Source organism: Elgaria multicarinata, chromosome 1 (genome assembly GCF_023053635.1).
Source record: "Elgaria multicarinata webbii isolate HBS135686 ecotype San Diego chromosome 1, rElgMul1.1.pri, whole genome shotgun sequence".
NCBI classification, from domain to species: Eukaryota; Metazoa; Chordata; class Lepidosauria; order Squamata; family Anguidae; genus Elgaria; species Elgaria multicarinata.
This window is the reverse complement of record NC_086171.1, coordinates 23,294,891-23,312,289: the sequence shown is the minus strand read 5'-3', so window position 1 is coordinate 23,312,289 and position 17,399 is coordinate 23,294,891. Positions and strand designations below refer to the sequence as shown.

At 42.0% G+C, this 17,399-nt stretch overlaps 1 protein-coding gene across 1 annotated transcript; it reads left to right on the top strand.

Moving 5' to 3' along the window:
• Positions 1-660: 660 nt before the first annotated feature.
• CMTM7 (CKLF like MARVEL transmembrane domain containing 7) lies at positions 661-17,039 on the top strand. Its single transcript, XM_063123910.1, has 5 exons — positions 661-867; positions 9,376-9,549; positions 12,123-12,221; positions 13,477-13,558; positions 16,591-17,039. Exons 1-5 carry the CDS (start codon positions 718-720, stop codon positions 16,602-16,604), a joined length of 519 nt encoding a protein of 172 aa, XP_062979980.1. The 5' UTR covers positions 661-717; the 3' UTR covers positions 16,605-17,039.
• Positions 17,040-17,399: the final 360 nt, after the last annotated feature.

Genomic DNA, 17,399 nt, shown 5'->3' with positions numbered 1-17,399 from the left:
TTCAACTACTATTAGAATGAGACCGAGAAGCTTCTGAAAAAGACAGAAACCTAAAAGATTCATCTCCAAAATCTACCATGTATTGGTTTGTAACTAATGTTAGTCCTGCTTAAGAACATTAAGTTAGTCCTACCTAAGGCCTATAGAAATGAAAGGGACTTAAGCTAGACGGGCGGGTGCGGGAGGAGGGCAGAAAACGTTTCAGGGCACGGTTTCATAGAGCAAATGGAAAATGATGTTACGGAAAGAAACTCTGAAGCACCATTGGCCTTCGCTTAAAACTCTCCCCATCCCCCGGCCTTCAAGTTCTTGTTTTTTCTAACGCAAATCTTTCTTCCCTCCGCCGCCTCCTTCCTGTTTTACCCTCTCTCTCCCCTCCAGCTTCCCCGCCAGCAATCCCCAAAACTCTGTCCAGCCCAGGCGCTTCCTTCCCTCAGGAAACGGCCCCTTCCTCAGGCAGGCACCGCTACTTTTGGCCACGCCGTCCCCATCCACCGGGCTGCTCGAAGAAGAGTCGGAGGCGTCGGGGCCTTCCTCGCCCTCCCTCTCCAGCGAGGTATACGGGCACCGCGGCCAGACATCGGCCTGCCCCGCCCTGTCCCGCCTCCGGAGCTACTAAGCCATCGTGGCACCGCGTCTCAGAAGGAAGAAAACCGCCAGCGAAAAGCGAAGAAAAGAAGGGTGGTCCCGCGCCTCTTCGTCGCCTAGAGGCGCGAAATGTCTCACGGGGTGCGGGTGATCCGCACCGACGCCAGTAGCGCGGCAGCGTCGAGCTCTTCTTTCTCGCCGCCGTCTGGGCCGGACTCTGGGCGGCTGGACAGAGGCTACGCGGGCTCCTGCTCAGCCATGCTGAAAGTGGCCCAAATGGTAAGGGCGAGGCGGGGAAGGAGGGGTCCCTGGGAGGCGCGCGGCGGCGGCCCAGACAGCAGCGGCAGCAGCAAGTCCCTCCTTCCCTCCAGTTTCGCCCGCTGGCTTCTTAGGCTGCTGCAAGTTCTCCAAACGAGGGCAGCAGAAGTTTGCGCTCGCGAGCCGCCTCCCTTCGGCGCCGCCCGCTCCCTGTGGCGCTGCTTGGCGGCGGCGGCAGCAGCGGGCAAAGCGCTGCGCAGGTGTGGCTGCTGCGAGCGTGCTCCTTCTAGGAACCCTTTAGGGGCCAAAGTTCACCGCCTCAAATGCCAGAAGTAATGTGGAGGAGGAGAATAGCTCCGTGCATATTCAAAGCTCGGAGGAGTCGAAGGCAGCCTCTCCGCCTCCCTCTTCTAGAATGAAGCAAGGCGGTGGGAGGCTGAAGAGAGGCAGGCTGTGAGTTGCGCCTCCTCAACTGTGGAGTAGAATCATCGAATAGTAGATTTGGAAGGGGCCTATAAGGCCATCGAGCCCAACCCGCTGCTCAATGCAGGAATGGCAACTTTAGAAGTGCAGGAGCACCTCATGGTAATGTGTATGTATGTGTGTGTGTGATGTCAGACACACAACAAGTAGGCAGTACATACTATAATGCTCCACTTAATATTTTTTTTATTTATTGTTATTCTTACATTTATATCCTGCCTTTTTTTCCTCTTGCAAAGAACCTGAGGCGGTTTATGTAGTCATCCTGCTGCTCCTCTCCATTTTATCCTCCCCCAAATCTTATGAGATAAATTAGGCTGAGAGCCAGTGACCCTGTTCAGACGCCACGCTGCGCCACGGTGGTTAAGCATTTTGAGCTAAACATTATGTCTTAGCATGGCTTAAGCATGTTGTGTGAGCCATTCCTAACCATGGTGGCTACAAACCATGGTTTAAACATGCACACTAAACATTTGCTGCAAAAGGGTTAGTGGCCTAATGATGGCTTAGCATGTCTTCTGAACAGGGTGAGTGACTGGCCCAAAGTCACCCAGTGAACTTCATGGCTGATTGGGACTAGAACCCGGATCTCCTGAATCCCAGTCCAATACTCCTAACTATTATACCACGCTGGCCCATTAAGGCCAGCATTAATGAAATCCTATGCATAGTTACTTGGGAGTAAGCTAACTTGCAAAACCTAGTTCATATGTTACACACACAAAATCCTTGGTTTTTAAAACTGGGTTACTGTGAATGAGTGTACTAGCATTCTGGTTCACATTGCCTGATCACTGCTGCTGCAAGTGGGAGGAGCAAATCAACCCAGATTCACTGTGTCCCTGGGTTATTAACTATGTGCAAAGTGGGATTTCTAGGTTGTTGATTGGAACCCATGTTTCTTCCTCAACAGCCAAGAATTCCTGATTTGCACATCACAGTTAACATTCCAGATATCTGCAGCGAGAGTGATCATGGTGGGAACCAGCAAGCTTGCTCACTTTCAGTGCATTTTCAACAACATCCTTCCTGAGTTGTTGTGATGTTGGAACTGGACAATGTTCTTTAGCCAGCTGAAATGCAACTTTACCTTTTAATTAGAAATGGAAACAATCTCACAAAAGAGTGTTTAAACCGCTAACATGAAGTACAAGCCCCATCAAAAGAAAGGAAAGAAATATCCAGCCCCTTGATTATTTTGCTCATGATTGCTTGCTAGAGCAAGGAAACTGTCAATTATGTGGGTGCTCCAATAGGTGATGTCAGCTATCATCCTTGGTTATGCTGGCTATGGATAATGGGAGTTGTAGTTCAACACATCTGGAGGATACCAGGTTGAGGAAGGCTGTACTAGGGGGTCATTAAAAGGTCTTCACAGAGGAGTGTTTGCAATAGCATATCAACTCTAGTGCCTCATTAAAAGGTCTTGACAAGAGTGTGTGTGTGCGCGCATGTGAAATTTTTTACACAAGACCTTGTGCAAATGAAAGCAATTTTCTACATTTGGAGTTGTTTCTCATGCAGTACTCTTCCATTAAGTGAGAAATCTATTGTTCCAAGAGTGGAAGAGGGTTTCTCAATAGCTGAAGAAAACCTTTGGATCCAAACCTTTACCTTTGTTTTGTTTTTGTCTTTTATATGGTGAGGCTGCAACCATTTGGGTTTTTTTTGGGGGGGGGGAAGGTTTGCTTTAACAAAGTTTGAAAGCCTCTGCATTAAAAATCATCAGACACTAGAAAGAGAACTTTTTTCTTTTTGCTGTAACCTTTTCCTGTACTAAAAGTCACAGTTGTCACTGTTCTTGATTTTTCCCCTCATAGTGCTCAAAACAAGAAAACAATTCAGTAGGGGCTTTAAAAAGAAGGTTTCTATATATTAGAAAACTTTCAATAATTTGGGCAATGTTGTAAAATCACTGGTGATCTTTTACAATAGTTACAGGATCCTTGTGGGCTAAACAGGAAGTCTCAAAAGTATGTTTCCTGTTCAGAGGCAGACTGAAAATTCAGGTGTTTTACTGTCAACTAGTTCCTCAAAAAGAAAAAAAAGGGAAAAATGTGCAATCAAGAGAAACTATTGGTTATGGTGGTAACCCTGATATTTTGAGGTTTAAAAATGGTGTTCTGCTCATCTGCATAACTATCAAGTTACTACCTGTTTTACAAAAGGTCTTATCTTGCACATTCCTGTTGCTATGTACATTGAAGATGGCTGGAATTCAGCTTTCACTGAGTTTTCTAGGGTCTCCTCTTCCCTTTTGAGGATTTCTTTAGTACAATTGCATTCCGTATAGAGTGCCATCACACCAGTGATTTATCGCACCCTCACCATGCCTGGTATGTGTTTTTGCACACATGACATCCCTGTCCTGTGCTAATCTCACCTCTTCCCTTCCCTTTTCCATCTTTTTTTGGAGTGGGGAAAGTCCAGTATTTTCCCCTCCATGTGCAATAAAGTTGCTCCTCCATCCCATGTATTGCTATCCTTGTGCTATATCGGACCATCCTGTTTTTTGTTGGGGGATGTGTGTTGAAGGGCGGTCTCGCTGTCAAAAGAGGAGGGTGGGGTGGTTGTCCGCTCAACTGCTCAACCGTGAAGGGGGAGAGAGAGAGGGTGCCCTAGGAGGTGAGCAAGGCCACTGCCACCCATGCCCAGATTTGGTCCCATTCAACTCTTTGTTTCTTACTCTTGAGTAGGCCTGTCTAGGTTTTCTGACCAGAACAATGTCGGCTTTCCATTGCCATGCCAACATTGATCACAAACGTCTCCAAAAACTAATTATAATACTTTCTCTTCACTTACATTGTTTAATATGACCTTAGGGGAAAGCATAGTGTGTTGTTTTACCATAATTGTGCAGTTTCAGGCTGCTGTACTATCCTATTTGTGCAGAATTATATATATATATATATATATATATATATATATATACACACACACACACACACACACACTGCAGGGGGAAGGAGGAGCGGCAGGTTTCGCCGGCACGGTAGCAATACAGGTGAAAAGATACATGAGCTCAAATAGCACAACAATGCACAGATATGAAAGTGCCCAGCGCTAGACTCACTAAGGAAACAGAAGGGAAAACTGCAGACTCAAAGTGGGTGGGTGGGTGGGGAAGGTGTGACGGAGCTGCATTGTGCTGTAAATTACTTTTAACGAAAATTTCCCCTTATATAAATTATTTTATTAGTGTGGATTTGTGAAAATCCATGCTTTAAAATATGTACACTCTTCCATGAAGAGTCATGTTTCTCATTTGCTTTTATGTGGTGAAGAACCAGGTATGCTATTGATCCTGTGTAAGTAATCATCAGTAGAAAGTTCCACAATTTTTGTATTATGCTCCTATTGTTTCCTTTGCTTTCACCTCCTTTTAAAATTAAACACAACAACATTTGGAAGTTTAAATGTTGCTTTTATTTATATTGCATTCAAGACTGTTGCCTACATTCAAAGACAATATATTCCATGTTCTGTTTGAATTTTTAAATTGGCTCCTACATTTCAGCAGTGGGATAATAATCCTTCTATTGAGGTATCATATCATATAAGTTACGCCTGGAGTGTTTGGCTAAATAACATTGACACATGTGTATCAAACCGTGTATATCAAAATGTCTCATGTGTTTGGCATTCTGAAGTGTTCTCGGGGTTTTTTTAACATGTAAAGGGCATATTCTGTATATAGGCTACACTCTCAAACTGTCAAAGTTCAGTTTTGTACATTTTTCTTTTTTCTGTTTGATGAACATGCATTTGTTCAGCTTATTTTTCTTTCCTCTCCTTTCCACAATAGGTTTTTTTTTAAAAAAAAAATAGTTTCTCCTGTGAACAACTTGGACATCTCTCTTAATTGAGTTTGACATTTCCCTACCTTTTAATGCTTCTTTGTATATGTTAGCTATCTTAAAACAGCAATGATAGCAGCCATACTGGTCCATGAGGCAGTGCGGGGGGGGGGGGGGGAATCCACAGTTGGGCAATACCTTTATTAGCTATCTTACACTGCAATTCTATACCCAAGAAGCCCCACTGAACCTCTGGGTAGATAAGTATAGGCTTGCATTGTACGTTTCCTTCTGCTGCAGTGCTATACACACTTACCATAGAGTAAGTCCCATTGAACTCAACGGGACTTACTTTTGTGTAGACATGTAAAGGATTGCACTGCTAATTACCCTCAGTGCAGAGTCTACTACAACATTTTTATTTGTTACATCTTCACATGTGTAGTTGATGTTATTTCAAGTCTTGCTCTATCTTTTGTGATGTTTAGTTTTTCTTTGACATACTTTCAAACAAACATTTCTCTAGTCTATTTCAGAAACATTCAAGAATCTTTTCCCCTTGGATTCCACTCACTCCCCCCCCCCCACCAAATACATCTATGTTTCCTTTTTCCCTTAAGTGTTACTAATGCTTGGTGATTGAACTTTAATTGAATGCTGGTCCTTACCAATACCTTTCTTGTATGTTCTCAGCTTTCATTGGAAGGGTTTTGTGAACACTTCCTTGTGCTTTTTTTTTTTAAAGCCAGTTCTTGTTTTCAACCAATTACTTATTTATACACATTCTCACTGAGTTTATTTTATCCTTTCTGTGTATTCGTGCACTTTAATGGAACACAGGTACTGCTGTCAACATTTCCTCCCCACCTTGAAGGATTTTTGTTATACACCTCTCTCATTTTTATTTACAACTCTTTTTTAGAAATAGAATGTACTCAGTGGAAGAGAAGTTTCTTTTTTGGAACATTTGTACTGCTGTCAACAGTTCATGCCTCCCCCCCCCCCCCCGAATTTCTGTATTTGCAGTATTGCTAGTGACAGATCTGAATCATTGCTGGGATTTATATTTTCAAAGAGAGAGCTCCATTGTCCCAGTAGCCTTTGGTACAACCTGAGATCTCATTATACTTGGCACAGTTTACCTAATTAGCACTGAAATCCTATATATGTCTACTGAGAAGTCCTATTGAGTTCAATGGGACTTACTCCCAGGTAAGTGTGTATGGGATTGAATTGCAGCCTGCGTCTACATACCACCACCTCTAGTGCACAAACTGCAAGCTTAAGTTTTCATCATGTCCACCAACATTTTTTCCCTCTGTTCTCCTTCCTGGTTTTTGTATTGTGTAGTTTGGAATTTTTGCAGAACTCCCATCCTGAAGTGTTCTGGGAAACTCAGAAGCTTGCTCTCTAGTTTGTGACTTTTTACTTGTTGGTGTTATGTTATTCTTCTAACATTATCTGTGGCTTGATATTAGTAAATGGCTTATTTTTTTCCTCCTTAGCTGTAAAACATTTCCATCTTCTTGTGTCCATCTTCTTTTTTTCTCTTTTACCATTTAGAAACATTTTTCTTTCTCTGATGGATTTCCCCCCTTCCTCCACCCCCCATCATCTATCAGCAGAGTTCCCCCCCCTTATAATCTCCTTATTTGAGGTCAAACCAGACAAGACACCAGGAGACACGTGATCAGTCTCCTAATGTTTCCCCCCTCCTCAATGTAACTGTATATAAATATTTCAATATTTTACTCACAGTCTCAGAAACCTATCTCTGTTTCAGTCTATAACCTTTCTTTCACAAAAATCTATAGTGGTGGTAAATAATTAGCTTCATTTCCCTCCTACACAAGTTTATACACCTGTCAGGCCAATTGCCACTTTCCTAAAGTTTCTTGCCATTGTTTGTCAAGTTTTCATGTTTCCTTCTGTTTCCAATGCAATTAGGCAAGCATGTCCAATATTATGAGGTAATTATTCCCCCCCCCCTTTTTAAAAAAAGAAGAACAACTGCAAAATCTTCAAGTCGTGTCCTTAAAAGGACAGTTTGACTCTCATGGACTGTACTACCTCGGTTTGCTGAACACTCACTCTGATCTGCCTTTCGTGCAGAATGTTTCCATCACTTGCATTCCATTCAGTATCGCCTCACCCTCCTGCTTTATTCCCTCCCCTTGTGCCTGTTTCACAGCCATGAACTGGTATTGTCCTTACTGACATGAATCCTCCAGTTGCATGTGCACAGCCTGGTGATGTTGCCCATTTGAGACTTAACATGGGGCTTTACATTAAAAAAAATAAAAGAATTTTGTGCAAACTTCAAGGGTTCCCACACACCCGAAACACCAGGGACCCACTCCTACTATTTCCCAATACCCATTTTGGCACCCTGCACACTGGACAATGATTTGACTAATTGAGGAGTGTGTTACAAGAATGTGTGGCTGCCTCACATGCACAGGAGCCAGTAAATTGGAGCTGGATGTGGAGGTGCTAAACAAGATGATGTCACATCATATATTACTTTCATTAGCTATAATCAAGAAGATATGGGTCAGCAACAGCCATGTGTTCTCTGTAAAGGAGGGTTAGGCCGTTCAGTTGTTATTGGACTGTAACTCCCATCGTCCCTCACCATTGTCTATGCTGATGCATTCCGACAATATCTGGAGGGCCATAAGTTGCCCACCCACTGCTGTAAAGTCTAGTTAGGTCCTTTGTGACAGTACCAGTGCATAGTTTTCTCTTTTTCTTTGGTATGTCTTTGTTGTTGTTTCATTTTCCTGAATAAATCTTTAATTTGTTTCAAAGTTATTTGTCCCTTGCTTGTTGAAAAGCTCCTAGAACACAGATCCTTAACAAGGTATTCTAACAACACTATTTATAATACAGAGGAGAAAATTAAGTAATTTCCCTTGATCTTTTGCATCTAGTGTTCCTAATTACTGCTAATGACACACTTTAAGTGTGTGTAATGTAGTAGAACAGCAAACCGCTTGGTTTTATTAGAATATTAATAGCTGCAAAACATGTCCTTCAAATGGGCTATTATCATAAGGAAATTTGCAAAGTAAGCATGTTTGTTAACTCATCTGGAAACACTTAGTCATTTTCCCTTCCTCCATTCAAATTTGCTGTTCATATTGAGTGTGTTTGGACATAATGATAAGGTATTGGTTTATTGTTATGGGAATGGGCCTAGGTGAGCCCAAGGCTCATGTGTTTCCCTCTTCCTCTGGCATAGCCATAAGGAGAAGGGAAGCAGTCTGTGGTTAATTAGTTAAGTATTACCTAAATTGTAGTTAATTTTAACTATGATTTAGTGAAACAAGCCAGCTTCATTAACTAAGGTTTGAAGTTGGCTTCTTTCAGTAAACTGTACTTAGGACTAACTGCAGTTTTCCAGGTTCATATCAGTTAGCAAATCAGTAAGCAAAAGCTTCTGTTCCCTGGCAAGGCCACATGACGTGGAGGGGAATGCACTAACCTGAGATTTGCATAGGTTCATTCCCATAATAACAAGCCATAACTTACGGCTGCATCCAAACACAACCATTAGCTTTGAAATACTTGCTAAATAACTTGGTGATATCATGATTCAGTCGCTATTATCTAAAGTGGTCCTATGCATGACTGATGGTATTGAGGTAAGGGTCCATCATTTGGACTTCATAAAAAGTTTAAGAACCATTAGTAGGCTATTGATTTGTGGTACTGGTCAAAATCGCTTTGAACCAATGTTTGCTGGTGCTTTTGTATAAACTTGTAGATTTGTATATTATCTTTTCTTATTTAAAATGTTACATTTTTCTTGTCTGTTATATTTCCTAGGTGCAACATATTTGTAAATAGTTTTTAAGGTATGCTTCTCCTTTTGTAGTCCAGAATGAGACATACCAGTAGGATACAGTCCCTGACTGTGAGTTGTACTTGCTGATAACACAACCCTTCACTTAGAAAAACTTGCAGTTGCATCCATCATTAAACAACACCTCCACTCTTGGCAGCCCAAATCTAACTGTATTCACACTTTTACCTACTGAGTTCAAAGGAACTTATATGCCATAAATTTGCTTAGGATGGTGCCAATTTCCCCCATAACTCTGAGTTTCATTATTTTTCTTCAGCTGGAATTGTTTTAATCTCTTTGACTTTTCAAAAATTCCTGTTTTTGAGCATTTTATTGTTCTTGGAACTTGTTTTTTCTTGCATTACCCACACAACCCTTTCTTCGGCTATTGCTTTTCAGTTATTCCTGCTGATTGGATTCATCTGCATAAGATCCTCACGATGGACAGACCACAGTACATACACCTACTTTGAAATTGTCTCTATGTATGACTTTGTCATGATTCTCGTCTTCTACATTGTCTACATCTTCAGAGTTTACCGAATGCTGAGCTGCATCAATTGGCCACTTGCAGTAAGTCCCTTATAATGAACTGTCCTGTAGCATTTGCAAAGAATTAACAAACTAAAATCAAAGTAAACAGTGGGGCCAAAAGAACATGCAATGTAACAGTAGTGTGTCACATTTTCTGTGCAGAGTTCAAAAGTATAGAAAATGAATCTAAAGTGATCCACTGCCAACAGCAGCTCCTGGTGGTGAATTTTCATAGAATTTAAGATAACATCAGTGGCTAACTTTGCATGACACAACAGCCCACTGTGGTTGAACAGCCACAAAGGGTTGTAGCGTCATGCAAACCTGGACCGATTCCTGCAGAGTGTCTTGTGCATAGACAATCCATAGCTTGTTGCATCTGTTATGCAACCCATAATAGATTGTGGGCATCAGTGAGTGAGTTATTGGCAAGAGCAGCAGAAATGCTGCTTGTTCTTGCTGAGTGATCTTGCCTGGTCACAGCCTCTCTACTGGTGCCCAAGTAGCACTTTGGAGGGTCTGTCACTCATTTGGCAATCCTTTAAAAAATCCACCCCAATACTTGTGCAAAACAGGGCTGAATTTTTTTATTGTTATTTTCAGTCCAGGGAATGTGTACAAATGTCTTTGTAATTTTTGGTGCCAGTTTTTTGCAATGAATTCATGTTAAATATATATAGACTTCTATGTTTCAGCTGTCAAAGTATTAAGCATAAAATTAATCGGGGGCATTCCGAAAAGGAAAGTATTTGTGATATTGTGACTTCTGTGTTGCATTTTTTCAGTGGTTCTGTAAAGTCCCAAGCTACTTAGAGCAGATCTTACGTTCAGAAACACACATAGTACAATTCTGAAGCCACTATGCCATTTCAGAAAGGGAAGTAAAGGTCAACCGTACAATACTAGTTAACATTAACACATTTTTGCATATAGAAATTTTGCATGTTGGGGAAAAGGCTAGTTTTGGACCCATCTGACAACCTTGACTTGCTAGCTTTCCACAATAACATGCAAATATGTCATTCTCTATATGCCTTCTAGTGGTATGATCCTTTGAGGCTCTATCATGTGTAATTTCTCTCTGTAGTTCAGCAATCTTGCACTTATTTATTCATTACATTGTCATCCCATCCAATGTACTCCTGCAGAATACCTTTTTGTTTTGTTTTGTTGTACACATAGTAATGTACAGGAAAAAACTTTTACAAAACCAGAACAAATCTACTCCAGTGACTTAAACTGGAATAAACTCATCAAAATGGATGTTATAATTTTTTATTTTTTTTTTACATTTCTTTTCCTATTTTTTAAAATGTATGTTTTAAACTTTGTAATACCGCCTTGAGGCCCAGTATTGGGCAAAAGGTGGGATACAAGTAAATATAATAATAATAATAATAATAATAATAATAATAATAATAATAATAATACAGGCCGAATGATAAGTTTTTCCCTACCCTTTTTTAAGAAGCTGCTGAGGATATAATGAACCCTGGTTAGCTCAGTTGTTTGGTAATTTCACTTTCCCATTCATTTCAGTAGGGGTAAATCGGACCCCTGATACCATAGGAGGAGGAGAGATGAAACAACTGGCCCCATAATTGTTGAGAAGTATATAGAGTATGAATTAACTCACATTTGTTTTTATTTTTTTAAAGGTTTTACAAATATTTCAAAGAGCTGCTGATGCCAACCCCATTAGTATATGAGAGAAATACATAAGAATGCTTCTAGCCCTTGCGTTTCACTGTTAAATGAATGCTTCTAGCCCTTGCGTTTCACTGTTAAAGGCTCAGTCATCAGAAGGGACCTTTATGTTCGGCAGGGATGGAGAATGCATGGCCTTCCTATCATCTCTCACTGCTGGCTAGAGTTTATGGGATTTGCTGCCCAACAACATTTGTTGGGCCACAAGTTCCCCACCACTGATGCAAAGCTTCCAGGAGTTGGTATGCTTCTTTTGGCCTCAGCTGTTGTGGTCCTATAAATCTATTAATCTCCTGTCCATTCACTCTGAGCGTTCCTGCCTGGCCCGGCCCTTGAAACTAGGGTAAAATAGCAATTAGAATGAACTGGGGCATGTTCAGAGGGCAGCTTCATGAACTACTGGTTGGATGCTGAAATGGTAGTTGTCAACAAGAGGTTTAGAAAATGTCCCAGGAAAAGGCAGATGTTTTGCCTCTGACCCAGTATAAGGCAGCTTCATACATTAAGGAAAGCTAGCCACATTAAGCGTATAACCTGGACCAGTCTCACAGTAGCCCTATTGCCCATGGGGTTTCACAGGGGACCTGCATGGACTACACATCTGATATTCAGGAATCTAAAGCTCGGGTCTCTGTGCATAATCTCAAAAAGGACTTGTTGGGAGGGAGGAGTCAGTCACAGCACTATCAGTTTTAGGAGAGCTGCATGTTTGATGCTGCCTTTCATACAGGAAGTGTTATCTAGGCCAGAAAGAGTGAATAGTCTCAGGCTCTCTCTTTCTTTCACGTTTCATTTAAAGCACAACTCCTCATTGGCCGTCACTGGGGCTGTTTTAGATGAGTCACACTGAAATGTCACTTTGATGAAGTTCTCTTCTAAACTGGGTTGTGCTTGTTTATTTTCAGGAGTTTCTACATTACCTAGTAGGTTCCATCCTGCTTTTCATTGCTTCCATTGTGGCAGCAGCAAAAAGCTCCAGCTCAACAGGACTTGCAGCTGGAGCGGTAAGTTTTCCATGCCTTCATATTTTTGCTTGCCACCATTTTTATGTTGTCACTGGTACAGGCAAGTCTTAGGGTGGAGCCACATCATTGGCTTCTGATATGTGTGCAAGAAGATGTAATCTATATCACAAATACCCATATCTTGTTTGGGGCATCTGTGTGTGTCTTGGGTGTGAGGGGGAGTGGGGGTGGGTGGGGAGGGAATTGCACAAAACCTTGCAATCAAACTTATAAGTTGTTGAGCAGTTGGCCAAAGTTTAGATGTGGGATCTGCCTTTTATGGACGGAAAGGCTCCACCCATAGAAGGTGTGTCTGCCTGATTTGGGGGCACCTCCCTTTCCGCCTACATCTCACCCCATCGATCCTCTGTGTAGCATTGCATGCACTTAATCTGGATCCAACCTCAAGACAGGTCTTGATGCTTGCCATCTCCCATCATTGTCTTAATTGTTGGCTCTAATGATGAAGGCTCTTGGGGGGGGGGTGCAGTTTCAGGTTAGCTTGTATAGTGAATTTGCTCTGTTACACTTCTGTTTAATTTCCTCTGCTAATACCTTTTAGCAGGCTAAAAGATATTGGCTACTTCATGACCACAGATCTCAGCTATTTTGCAAGCTAGTCTCAGTCCTGTTGGCCTCTTCTATCCATCAAGGGCTTTATTTTTTATCAAGTCCTTTCCCCTGACATAACAGAACCACACATACCCTCAGGCTCTTTCCCCAACTGATTAACTCATCAGGCAAATGACTAGATGGACAAGAAAGTCTTTTATCATACTAGTTTAAATGGAACCTGCACAGGACATTCCCAGTCGATTGTATCCATGGTCCTTGCATTGCCAAACTTTTTTTTTTTTTCATGAACAGAAGAGCTATGGATTTGGTCTATTTTAAATGATAATGAGGTTCTCCAAAACTCCTGTCTCTGCTGTCAGATTCCACACTAGATGGCTGCAGCATGGTGTTACTAGAATCACAAAGATTTCAATGCTACTGGATCATAACTACTTATGATCACTCTTTTGCCGCCATAATAATCAGCTGATGGCCTGGAATAAATTAGTCCAACATATGAAGTGTTCATAAAATAGTATGGTTGAACTAGGAGCTTCATTTGTGCTGAACAGGTTTTATGCAAGTTAATATAATCCTTGGTGGTGGATTCAATTTAAATATTGGTGTAAGATATGTAGGATTCACCATGCCAGATGGTTTAATTAATGTACAGCTTTTGCTGTTACTTCTTTTTGAACAGGCCTTTGGCTTCTTAGCAACCTTTCTGTGCGTCTTAAGTATATGGCTATCCTACAAGGTCTCTTGTGTCACTCAGTCAACAGGTAAGTATCCAATCAGCTACATTGCACCAACTGGATCCACACATTTTTACTTGTACTATCTAAACATGGGATGACCCATTGGCGGTCCAATAGGCAGAATTGGGCCCACTGTACTATTAGTTCAGACCCCATAATGTGTTGTTTATCATCAAGTTTGGAATATGACATGCAAGTGGAAGTGATTTGACTTCTAGTCAGATAGAGATCCTTTCTACACCTGCCTTTTTTCCTGGGATCGTCCCTGTGCATCCAAATGACACACAGGAGATCCTGGGAGCAGGCAGGGATGATCCCTCCAACTTCTGGAATAACCCTTAGGTGTAGAAAGGGCCTCAGTGAGAGTGGAAGTACATTAACAAATCTCAAACCAAAGCACATATAACAGCTGATGGGGATGAGGAGAAGATAAAAAGGGAATGCAAGATAAAAAGGGAATGCTTCTTGAAGGAGAAAGGCAAGGCATTTCCACGCCTCAGATTGCCCTCTCTATATACTCTTAGCCTGGCAATGCCATCAAAGACACAGATGGCCTAGGCCATAAGAAATATGGCCTTGTTTGCTCTGGTTTAGTCTGGAGAAGAGAAGATTGAGGGGAGACATGATAGCACTCTTCAAATACTTGAAAGGTTGTCACGCAGGGGAGGGCCAGGATCTCTTCTCGATCCTCCCAGAGTGCAGGACACAGAATAATGGGCTCAAGTTACAGGAATCCAGATTCCAGCTGGACATCAGGAAAAACTTCCTGACTGTTAGAGCAGTACAACAATGGAACCAAATGCCTAGGGAGGTCGTGGGCTCTCCCACACTAGAGGCATTCAAGAGGTGGCTGGACAGCCACCTGTCAGGGGATGCTTTAAGGTTTAAGATTAAACTTTAAGATTTAAGATTCCTGCAATGAGCAGGGCATTGAACTCAGTGGCCTTATAGGCCCCTTCCAACTCTACAGTTCTATGTTTCTACAGCAGGAGTTAGGCAGAAGGTAGATCTGGACCTATTGGTAGATTTCTGTGTGTTCAGGAGATTGGCAAGGATTTGGGAGTCCTGATTGGTTAACAAATGCACTAAAGTTTGCTGCTGAAAGAAAGAAAACTTTGAGTAACCTGGAGTGGATTTTTGTTTGAAAGGACAATGAACCCAGAATTCTTTAATTCTAACTGTATGTTACACCAGACTCTGATTGGTGGATCTCAGCATTCTAGTAAAACATTAAGTAAATCCTGCAAGCATGAAGTCTGCTCACTCCAGCTCTACAGACTCTTGCAGTCTAAGATTATACATTGCACTACAGAACTGGAGTGAACCTGATTCTCCATACCTGTGGTAGCTGCAAGGTTCAAGGATTAGTTTAGTCAGAGTTTTGAGCCAAGCCAGCTCACATTAACTGTTAAGTATTGACTGACTTCATGTCAACTTCCTCCATTGAATCCTCTGCAAGAGAAAATATTCTTGGCCCATCAGCATAAGCTCAGCTCTTTTAACATTTGATCCCATGTATGGGCATTTCTCATTTCTATATAGTAATCACTTCAAGAAATTACCATTTGCCATTACAGGGGGGAAAAATCAATGTGTTTGCTCATTAGCTGCTTTAAGTACAGGGAAGGTGGATACAAATATTTTAGAGAGCAATCCTACAGTCCCTGGAGAGGTTCCCAGGGACCATAGGATTCTTTGGAGTACCCCCTCCAAGGCTGTAGACACTGCTATGACCTTGGATGGGCAACTGTCAGGGATGAGCTCGCGCCTTGACATTTCTGATGACTTATTCTGAATCAGAGTTGAAACAGCTAGATCAGAGCATGGGGGAAGAACTTTCCCCAGAGCCCCAAGGCACTAGGAGTGAGTCTATCCAAGGCCTTGACAAACAGATGGCCCAGGTTGAGTCACCGCTGCCTCACTCCACCATGAGACCTGAAGAGATGCTAGAGCGCATCACAAATTGAAGTGGGAGGAGTTAGGGGAGGGGCTAATATGCTCTGCCAGGATAACTACTCTTAGAAGCCAGTGTAGAAGGGAGCCACCCTAAGGGAGAGGCATCACTGTGAAGCAAGTTCATGGGCAAACTGTTGGCAACTTCACTACCCTACAGATTGTCTTCCCTAATAGAGATCTTAGATTAGTCTGGGAGAGTCTGAGAGCTTCCTTGAAGTTGCATTGTAGAAAGGCCCATCTTTAGCATAATAAAGCAATAATCGCTTGAAGCTTTCAGTCTCCCTGTTGTTGATTGCAAAGGGGGAAGCCGATCAACTCTGATCCCAGGTGCCATGGAAAGAAACACAGTATCTGCATTATGAGGTTGCGTCAGGCAGCACTGTGGTGGCTGGCAGGGGGAGGAGAAAGGAGAAGCTGGAAGACAGAATCCTATGGACTCTCCCATTCCAGCCCTGGTCCCCCACCCCCGGTGTGCCTCTGCTAGAACTCAGAGGTTCATCTAGAAGGGTGGGGAGGCAAAGGAGGACAGAGAGGTGAAAATAATCTCCGTCATTCCTCCCACCTGCGGGTAGCAGCATCCTGACAGGTCACTGGATACTCAAGAAGCCTCTGAGATGGGAGGCTTCTGTCCAAGAAGGGTGCAACCCATAGGATGTGCCCTTAAATATTTAGTTTTATTTAACACTATAATTTAGTGTTTGATCTTAGGCACTATCAGTTGAACACACTTGTGGAATGGTTTTATTTCAGTCATGGCCGATCCCCCCCCCCTCACATTATGTATTACGATTCAGCTATATTTATCTTTTTGTATATAAATAAAAAAACAAATACCTTGGATCCAGCATTTAATATTTCCACCACATCTGTATGGAGGAGGGTAGTTTATCACCATACAGGCTTCAACATAGACAGGATTAATATTTAGCTGGTCTAGTCATCCTCTAAATATGCGATGGAAGAGATCCAAATTGCCATCAAGTTTTCATGTCAAAAACACCAACAAAGCTTTCTTTTTAATTAGATGTCGAATATGTTTGTAGTAAATTGATTCTAATCTCTTCTTCCCCCCACCCACCCTGTCCCATTTGTTTTTAAAGACGCTGTCGTGTGAGTCTTGCCATTGCGATTGGGGAGATTTACATGCTGAGAGAAGAGATAGCAAATGTGTATGCAAGATGGAACTTTGTACTGGTGATCTTTAAGGACCTGCTTCTTGAAGGCTTTCAAAGCTTTACAAAGTGTACTGACCACAAGAGTGCTCTCTTCTGAAGCACATCTCCTGGTCCTTTGTCCAAATTGGAAGCATCTCAGCAAGATCTATGCTGCATCATCTAAATACCCGTCACCTACAGTCTGGGTTCAGATTCTTGGGCCCCGTAAGTTAGGATGTGCTGTACTTAAAAGCATCCTGATTTTATTTTCCTTTCCTTACTTTAAACCAAGAGGGAAACCAATCTCTTTGGAACCAAAGTGCCAGTGTCAAAAACTGCGTTGACTGGGGGTTATGCCATTTGCTCTCTGCACAATGATAGCTTTCAAACCACCTGGGAAGAGGATCTGAATCAAACATGCATGGCGGAAAATGTATTCTGCCTCCATCTGTGGCTGGCAAATGCTGAAAAAATGCACCTCAAGCCAACAACTGTTACATACCAAATTGTACTCTTTCTTATGTCTGCCTTTTCTGGTTTTTTGTTGCCTGCTGTCAGAAATGGCATTTTATAAATTGCATGTTGACTAGCTTACTGTGAATGTTTCCTCAGAAATGAGCCAGTGTTCTTTTGGTTTCATTTTAAGTATTTTATTCATGACAAAATTAAAAGTATTTTAATTAATATACCTCAAAAACATAATTTACTTCCTACTTCATAGTGCACTAGGACTGTTAAATGCATCTACACACCAC